At 53.0% G+C, this 9,532-nt stretch overlaps 1 protein-coding gene across 1 annotated transcript; it reads right to left on the bottom strand.

Moving 5' to 3' along the window:
• Positions 1-161: 161 nt before the first annotated feature.
• Positions 162-3,853, bottom strand: IGFBP6 (insulin like growth factor binding protein 6; the record flags this gene model as incomplete). Its single annotated transcript, XM_032876685.1, has 4 exons — positions 162-507; positions 1,086-1,205; positions 1,392-1,531; positions 3,526-3,853. Coding segments are annotated over 4 exons (711 nt in total), but the record flags the coding sequence as incomplete, so codon positions are not given.
• Between the last annotated feature and the right edge of the window lie 5,679 nt (positions 3,854-9,532).

Raw genomic sequence — 9,532 nt, forward strand, 5'->3', positions numbered from 1 at the left:
ACTGAGAAAAAGGCCATGGCCTCTATGTCTGTCCTGCTCCCACTCCCTGGTGGGTAGCTGGGAAAGGCTTGAGGGTTGGAAACCTCCACCAGTGGCCGGAAGGTGGGAGAAAGAAGGACTGGGGCTCCATACATGTGAGAGGTAGAGACACAGAGACGTAGGCCAGAGACCCCCAACACAGCTTTATTCACACCCAAAGCCCACTCTAACAATCTTCCCGTGTGTGGGGTCTAGGGGTGAGGGGGGACAGTGGGGGTAGGGCCTGAGGTGGAGTATGGGGCTCAGGGCTCCTGAGTTACTCATCACTCAACAAATGACCCAAGATGGCAGCCCCATGCTCCTTCCAGGGGCCTTGCTGCATCTCCCCACCCCTCCCCTCCAGCATTAGCCGCTGCTCCCAGGGGGGCAAGAGGAGCTTCCATCGCCATCCGGGGACCCCTGCAGGGGCTGGCCCATCCGATCCACACACCAGCAGGGACCTCGGCGCTGGCCCTGGGAGGAGCGGCACTGGGGAGAGAGGCACAGAGGATCAGAGGGGTCACCGTTAGGCCCCGGCAGGAGGGACTGGAGGGCCCATGGGTACTGAGTCTCTTGCTCTACTCTCCAGAGAGACTCTCCACCCACTCAATTGGCCCCAGTCTTCCAGGCCTGAACCACAGTTGTCAAGGTGCAGTTCCCAAACCAGCCTCCGGCATCAGCACTAGGGACGGCTTAGAAATGCAAATTCTCCCTAAAAATTCACAGCCCCTAGGCCCCTAGGTGACCAGAGCTGTCTCACCAGTGTGAGCCCGGGACTTAGGCATTCCTGAGTCAGGCAGTCTGACTCCATTACTATAGCATGTGGTTGTTCTCTGTGTTTGTGTGGGTCCTAAAGTGGGGAGATCTTTTTTTTTTTTTTTTTAATAATTTTATTTTTTATAAACATATATATATATATATATATTTTTTTTTCCCCCCAGGGAAGTGGGGAGATCTTAAAGGCAGGAACAGTCTCCTTAATGCCCTTTGTAAGCGCCCCTCACCCCATCCCTGGTAGGCACCTGTGCTGCTGGACCAAGGGGCAGAGAGGAGACAAGGAGCCTCACCTGCCGCTTCCGGTAGAAGCCCCGATGGTCACAGTTAGGCACGTAGAGGGTGTGAGCCCCTCGGTACACCTCAGTCTGTAGTTGCTGAAGCACTGAGTCCAGATGTCTGCGGCACGGGCCCTGGGAGGAGGGAGAGCAGGCAGCTCGGAACCAGCCCAGCCTAGCTCCACTATGACATCCCTGGCTCCCCCAGCTGGGCTCCCAGGACGTGCACATGGGAAAATGCTCCATGCCCAAGGGGACAGCCTGTGATGGGAGTTTCCAGGGCTCCCCACCCCTCCGGCTCTCCGCCAGTCACAAACGCACCATCTCGGTGTCTTGGACACCCCCAGGACTGGGCCGGCCCGCAGTGGTAGAGGCCCCTGGATTCCTCTGTTGGTCTCTGCGGTTCACGTCCTGGGGACGAGTGGTCCCTGCTTGGGGTTTGCTCTCCTTAGGATTCTCTCCTACAGCCACAAGAGGAACGGGGGAGGAAGAGTCAGAAATTGGGAGTCAAAGACCAGAACCAAATGGAAGAGAGCCTTGCTCACCCTGACTCCCTGAAGTGGGAGGAAGAGAAGATCTTTCCAAGCAGTGGAAACAGGTCAGTTAGAACTTGCCTCCACCTGTACCATCTTCTGGCCTCAGTTTCTTTCTCTGACAAAGAGGGATATTACCTTTCCTGACAATATGTCCAGACTAGTCTTAAGGCAGAAGCACTTTGGAAAGCAAACACAGAGTGTAAGTACAAATATATCTGGAGGCCTTGGGCTTGCGGTGAGAAGACCTGGCTGTTCCCCCCAGAAGCCAGCAGGGGGTGCACCAAGCCAGGGAGATGAGGCAGAAGAGCAAGGGCTGTGGGAGGGGGATTAGCGGAGACCCAAGTGGAATGTGTGTCCCTGGTGTGAACCTGCTGTGACTCAGCCCATCCCTCCCAGGCTTTAGACATGGTTACTTTTGGGGCACTGCAGTGGGGGCCTCTCCCTTCTGGTCCCCCATATCTCAACCCACCTCAACCCCAGGGGTCCCAGGAGCAGGTACGATTAAGCCCTTGACCAGGACAGGCAGAGGACAGGTTGCAAAGATGCAGGGAATGAGGGACTTCTAACCTTCAGGCTGTTCTTGGCTCTGGAGAAAGTGTCATACATGGTGTCTGGGGAGCCTAGGAAAGCTCAGGTTGGGAGGGGGTGAGGAAATAAATTGGGACCACCAGGATGTCAGGGTGAGGAAAGGCAGGGAGGGGAGTATGCACTGCTTGGAACTTGTCCCAGCTGTAAAATTAGATATTATGGCCCCAAAGGGATCAGCTCTTCCTTTCCGTGCCCAAAGACAAGCTCTGCTCAAGTACCCAGTCCTCAAGCCTAAACAGTTGCTCCCACCTGCCCTATACCTGCCGCTCAAGAGCCAGTCCCTCTGCAATCCTGATTCTGATCCTTCTTCCTCCACCCTTCTCAGACCTTGCCCCTCGTTCCCTCCATTTAGTACCCTACCACAACCATGCTCCCACTACCTTCTCTGACCCACCTAGACAACCCTTTCTATTAGGACCCCTAGCAGCTCGGACACAGGCATTTGGACTGAAAGAAACTCCCAGTTAACTTCTCATCCCTTCCCATGAAAGAAACCAGGAGCCCCTGGGTGGGGGAACTGCTTTCATTTCCTGCCCTCCCCTGTCCTTGCTGCCCCCCATCTTTTGGATTCTGACTCACTTCTGTCCCACCCACCCAATGACTCAGACTTCTATTTTCCTCCCTGGGGTAGGGTGGGGTAGGGTGGGTGGAGGGTTCTGAGCAGCTTTAAATCATAACCCTGATTTGGCAGATTCCTTCTTTTCCCACCTCTATCCCCTTCTCTTCAGGCCCCCAGAGCCTGCCCTCTGACCCTAGTCTAGTCTGAAACAATTCTGGGTTTGGGTCATCTTCTGTTCTAGAGCCCATGCTCAGGTGCTTTGGACACCCTGATATTAAGGGGAGAAGGGGGGGGCTATTTCTCAGAGTGTGCAGGATTTTGGAGTCTGGATTCCCTTCTCTCCTTTTCCAAATGGAAGCTGGGAACAACATCTGGGTCCTTTCTCCAGCTGGGAGTAGGGGATGGAGGTGGGGGCATTGAAGGAAGGAGCAGGGATGCTGTGGCATATGGCATGGCCCTAAACCCCTCCATGCTCACCTTTCCCTTCAAGAGAAAATGAATTGGGGGGGGTAAGGTTCAGAGCTCAGACATTTCCCTGCTTTGTCCCAGAGCCTGTAGCCACACCCCAACCTTCTAGCTGTTTCCCCCCCTTGTCCCTTCACACCCAAAACGTGTCCCCCGCCCCCCCCCCCCCCCCACCCCCCCGCCCCGGGCTAAGAAGAAGAAGCATCACTGACAGAACCCAGAGGCTGGCAGGTCCCTGCTCTCCAGGACCCTGCCCCGGGCTTTGCGGGGCTCACGTGGGCGGGGCAGGGGCGGGGCGCCGACTCACCCTGGGGCCCGCGCGCCCGGCGGCAGCGGCCGCGGCCCAGCAGCAGCGCCCGCAAAGGCGCCTCCTCTTCCTCGGGCGGGTGGCACTGCAGTCCTGGGGCGCAGTTGGGGGTGTAGACCCCGCACTGCTGCCCCTCCCTCCTGAGACAGCCCCCAGCTTCCGTACAGGCCTCCGCCGGCGGCCCCCCATCCTCCTCCTCCACGCAAGTCCCGGGACAACCCGCCTGCACCCCCTGCCCGCAGCCTGGGCACCGTGCCAAGGCGGCTCCTGAACGGGCAGCGAACAGCACAGTTAGCAGCAGCAGGGGCAGCAGCAGCCTGTGGGGGGGTCATGGTCAGGATTTTTGCCTGGTCCACTCCTCCCAGAGCCCTCGCAGCGCAGCTGCTGCCCGCCGCCGCCCCTCTGACTTAAGTAGCCGCCGGTCAGGGGCCGGGCCCTTTAAGAGCCAGGTGAAGGGGGGGGTGGGGGAGAAGGCAGGGGCATTCCCTAAACTGGGTGGGACTGGAGAGGGCCCCCCCCCACCTGGGTCCTCCCCACTTTTCTCTCCCCCCTCCCTTCCCAGTTTCTGTTTACTTCCCAAATTACTCTGATTTTTCTTGCTTTGTTCCAGGGACTCGTGGCCGGAATTTGGGAGCTGGACAGCTGGCTGGAGGCACTAGAGGGTGGGGAGGGGTGGAAGAAGGAGAGGACGGGAGTTGGGATGAAGCGGAAAAACCTCGAGTCCGGTTCATGTGTATGCATGGGGGATGAAGGGGCGTAGGGACTCTGGTGGGGAGTGAGGGGCCTACTGTCTGAAAGGAAGGGGGAAGGGATGGTGTGTGGGAGTCACAGGAGAAATGTGTGCAAAGGGAAAAGAAAAGGCCAGAGATGATGGATAATGGGGTCTTGGGAAAACCCACTGCTGAGGGGAGAAAGTAGCCTAAGGAAGAGGAGAGGAAGAGGCACGTTTGAGATGTTCCTATGGGAAAACGGATCAGGGGGGTCAGACTGGGTGAAGGTGGTAGAAAGGATTGAGGGGAACAAGGGGAGAGGGGGGGGGAGGGTGGGGAGGCACACTTTGAAAGTAAAGGCTTTAACCCTAAGATTGTGGTGGGGCCACCAGAATATTCTGGTGTGCAAGAGTGAAAATAGCTGAATGCCCAGCAGGTAGGGACAGGGTAGTGGTGGGGGATTGGCCTGCTGACATAATGGAGGTGGAGGGGGGTGGGGCAAAAATTTGAGGAACCCACACTCTGGGTGCTGTTGGCAACAGTGGACAGAGAACAGACACCCCCCCCACCACCACCACCAACTTCTGTCCTTCAGGTTAGCTTCCATTCCTTTCCTTTCTTAGAATCTACCCCTTCACCCCCAGTATCAGCCACTGGGTTGTCTGGATTCCGTGTCGGGTTTTGCTCTGCCCAGGGGGTGCTGGACCACTGCGTCAGGGTATTTCTGTCTTCACTACATTGTCTACCAGCCCCTCACACCCACCTCCCCTCTCCAGGGCAGTGTCCCGCCCATCCCCAGCCCTCCTAGCTGAGCCTGCCTTCCCAGAGGCAAGAGGCAGGAAGAAGGACCGCTTCTCTTGGCAGCACCCGCCGGCCCTGCTCAGGATTACGCAACAAGAACCATCTCATTCTTTCCTAAAACAAGGGCTCAGGCTGGTGACTTAAGTTTAAAACGCTGGGCCCCCAAGCAACAATGTCAGCAAGGGCTTCCGGAACTTTTACGCAAATACAAAAAAAAGAACTTCACTCCCAGCACCACTCCACCCCCTGTCCTCACTACCCTGGGACCCTAGAACATGAATTGGGGGAGCAGTGTCTTATAGTAGCTGTGAGACACTGAGGCAGATGAGACAGGCTGGGAGGAAGAGAGTTGGGGGCCTGGGAGGGGGAAGCTCCTCTCCACTCTGCGGAGACCCTGTGACCTCCTGCTCCAAGCTGTGAGCCCAGGGTGGAGAGCTCCGTCCTGTCCCCAAACCCTTATCACTGTTTATTTTGCCCTGTGGATGGGCTCCAGCTTGTTGCTCCTGCATCCGACAGGAAGTCCAAAGGAAGTCTGGGATGAGAAAGAGATGGATGTGCTCCCTGCAGGATCCCAGTGTGACTTTTTAAATGGTCATGCTTCTCCTTTGTGGATTATATTGCAGGAGAGCCCAATACTTGGGAGCCTCTCCCATCCGCCCTTCCTTCTCAGTAATCCCTTCTCAAACTCCCCATCACCCCTCCCACATCACCACCACCCTTACAAGAGATTTGCCCTGTTTACGGCTCCCACCTGCCCAGCTTCTCCCTCCCTGCCCTGTGAGCCGGACGCCCAGTCCAGGACCACCACCATGCTGGGGACACCACACTGCCCTTTCCCCCAGCTCTCCAGCACGGACATCCAGAGCTGCACTGTGTGGGTGTTGGAGTCTAACCAGTCTTTTCCTTGCAGACTGAGACTCTGGGACTCAGTTTTTTCCTCCCTCTGGGATGCCCTTTAATGCAGCCCCGGAAACAGTGGGAACCGCAGGACCTGCCAAGTGCTCAGGATGGAGCACGGGCCAAGGGGCAGACCTGTGGGACTCGAGCCTCCTTGTGACAGAAGAGTTAGCTGAAAGCTTTGCCAGGACTGTGAAAACAGGCTTTTCCAGAAGTAAACGCTGCTGGACCTCCTCCTTCTCTTGCCTGGGATGCTCTCTTCTCTGGCTCCCTTATGCACTGTGTCTCTCTCACACACAGCCTGTCTGTCCAAATCCCTGACACCCTAGGGGCTGGCTTCCTTTCAAGAACAAGGGGTGAAGGAAAGGGCTTGCTTAGACCCTTCGAGCTTTGAGTCTGAGGAAAGACAAGTGATGGCCCATTTCCCAGACGGAAAGACCTGGGGATGTGGATCAGTGACCACATCAGGACATGGCCCAAGTCTGGTGTGGGCTGGATGAGAACTGTTGCGATAACCTCAGCTGGCCTCCAGCCTCCAGTCCCTGCAGTCTCTCTCCCACACAGCTTTCCTGTTGGTCCGGCGGCACCCAGTCCTACTCACGTGACTCTCTCTTCCTCAGAACACCTCCGCTGAAATGCCAGATCCCCTCCCTCCCATACGCATAAGGCCTGTGCTTCCAAGTTGCCTGGGTGGCTCAGTGGGTTAAGCCTCTGCCTTCGGCTCAGGTCATGATCCCAGGGTCCTGAGATAGATCCCAGCATCCAGCATCGGCATTGGGCTCTCTGCTCCACGGGGAGCCTGCTTCCCCCCTCCCTCTGCCTGCTTCTCTGCCTCTGTTAAATAAATTAAAAAAAAGACCTGTGCTCCCATCTACCATCCATGGCCCTGCGGACAGTGAACCTGAAAGCGCTGGCTGGTTCACCCTCCCCCAAATCCCCTTGGTGGTCTCCCACCTCTGGGCCTGAACAGAGATTAGGGGAAACAGATGTGCGGCCTAATTGATGCTCAGAGGTGATTTCTTCCTCTGGACTCTACGCTTTCAGTTCCCAGGGATAGAACCCTCATTCCCTTCAATATACACCAAATTCCATCACCTCTTCCTCAGTGGCTGGGCCAGCTCTCTGCCTTCCTTTTATTTCATCCACATCGTTGTGTTGCTGTCTTAAATTTTTGTTTATCTTTTCATGTGTCCTATTTTTCTGGTTGGATTTGGAGTACTTTGAGGACAGGGGTCCCACACCCTCTTCATCTCTGGGCCAGCAGCTACCATTTAAGAAGTTTGGAACGGATACAAGTAGAAGTTGGTGTTTTTGGTGGGAGCAAAGGGCAGTGAGAGGTGAAGGGAGGAGCATTGTACCTCTTCTGGAAGCTCTACCCATTGTTCCTGAATTTCTGGGCTAGCCCAGCCCACCCCAAGAGGTCTCCTGGCCCTCCCACCCCTTCAGCCCTCTTCTCTCTTTTCCTCTTTTTCCCCCTTGCTCTTAGGGTAACGGCCAAAGAGTCTAAGAGGCCCAGAGGATGGTCAGGGTACAATAGGAGAGGGAAACCTGGTCCTGGAATAGATTAAAGAGGGCTTTCTGGAGAATACGACTTTATACTAAAATTTGGGAGTAGAGATGGGAGGACAGCACGGCATTTTTCTAGACTGGGCTGGAGTCAGCCAGCCAGTTTGGGAACTGGGAATCATTAGTGGACAAGGAGCCGCAACTGGGGATCTGAGATTTACTTCTTTGCAATTAAATGAATAAAAGTATATTCAGTAGATTCACAGAGCATCTATTTATATGGATGTAAATAGGTTATATGGACACAAATAAGGAGAAATCATGCTCTCAGAGAGCTTAAGATTTATATCTGTCCATCCAACACATACTTCATAAGCACTTAAAAAAAAACAATAGGGATGCTACGGTATTCTGGGGTAGAATGTAGACTGTTGCAAATAAATCTAACTGTATTACAGGTCTATGACATAAACACACTGAAGGGGGTAAGGGACAAAAAGGTGCTGACCTAAGTAACTTTAGAGAACAGTGTTTTGGGGGCACCTGGATGGCTCAGTTGTTTAAGCATCTGTCTTTGGCTCAGGTCATGATCCTGGTGTCCTGGGATCCGCATTGGGCTCTCTGCTCACTGCTTCTCTGTCCCCCTCTCCCTCTGTGTTCTCTCTCTCTTGCTCTTGTGCTCTCTCTCAAGTAAATAAGTAATATCTTTAAAAAACCTCAGGGTTTTGCCTGGGAACTATGAGGATAAAGATAAAAGGTACAGCATAATCTACATGAACACTGTGCTCTAGTTGATAAAGTTTCTCATGGGCTTATAGGTTACAAATTTTTGAAACTACTTTCATGTATAGTTGGGTTGAACAAGTAAGTTATGGACAGTGGGAAGCCAGATTTCCTTTTTTTTTTTTTTAAGATTTTATTTATTTATTTGACAGACAGAGATCACAAGTAGGCAGAGAGGCAGGCAGAGAGAGAGGGAGAAGCAGGCTCCCAACTAAGCAGAGAGCCCAATGCGGCGCTCAATCTCAGGACCCTGGAATCATGACCTGAGCTGAAGGCAGAGGCTTTACCTCACTGAGCTACCCAGGCACCCCAGGAAACCAGATTTCTCACTGATGGTGGGAGAAGTCACAGGTAAGTAAGAGGGACAGGCTGGAATGTATCCTGTGATGTTTGGTTAGGAATCAGAGGCCCAGTATGAACTCATGTTTCACTTAATATATATACACAGATGGGTGAATACAGAAGCAACTCTAGATATGTGTATCTACAGGGTTTAGCATATGTATTATCTAACTTCGTTCGCTGAGTGGGCCTAGAAGCAGTGGCACCCCAATAGCAGTGAGCACAGCTAGCAACCAGATATTGGTTTCTAACTACCATTCTCCAACAAAAGGAAGCATAACTCCTTTGAGAAATAGCTGGTTCTAGGCCTGGTACAGGAAATACAAGATGAAATAGAACACCTTGTAGTATAAGAAAGTAAGGAAGTGCTCAAAAAACCAAAAAGATGGGAACATATTAAAGAGATGTAAGAACCAACCTGAAAGGACTCTCAAAGCTGAAAAAATTTTATGCAACCATTAAATAATATAATTTTGGATTAAATAAGGTAGAAAATCAATATACAAGTGCATATGGATTATATTCATTTGCTAAGGCTGCTATAACAAAGTACCATAGATTGTGTGTTTCAAAACAACAGAAATTTATGGTTTCATGGTTCTGGAGGCTAGAAGTCCAAAGTGAAAGTGCTAGCAGGGCCATGTTCTTTCTGAGACTCTGGGTAGAACCCTTTCTTGCCTTTTCCTAGCTTCTAGTGGTAACTGTCTATTCTTGGCAACCCCTGGCTCGCAGAAGCATCAGGCTAATCTCTGCTTCTGGAATCACATGGGTATCTTCACGTTGGCTTCCCTCTGTGTGTATCTGTCCAAATTTCCCCTTTTTACAAAAATACCAGTCATATTGGATTGGGATCTGTCCTAATGATCTGAACCTGGTTAAATCTGTGAAGAGCTTATTTCCAAATAAGATCATGCTCAGAAGTACTGGGAGTTAGGACTTCAACATTTCTTCTTCTGAGGAATACAGTT

Source organism: Lontra canadensis, unplaced genomic scaffold (genome assembly GCF_010015895.1).
Source record: "Lontra canadensis isolate GAN:19392208 unplaced genomic scaffold, GSC_riverotter_1.0 scaffold59, whole genome shotgun sequence".
NCBI classification, from domain to species: Eukaryota; Metazoa; Chordata; class Mammalia; order Carnivora; family Mustelidae; genus Lontra; species Lontra canadensis.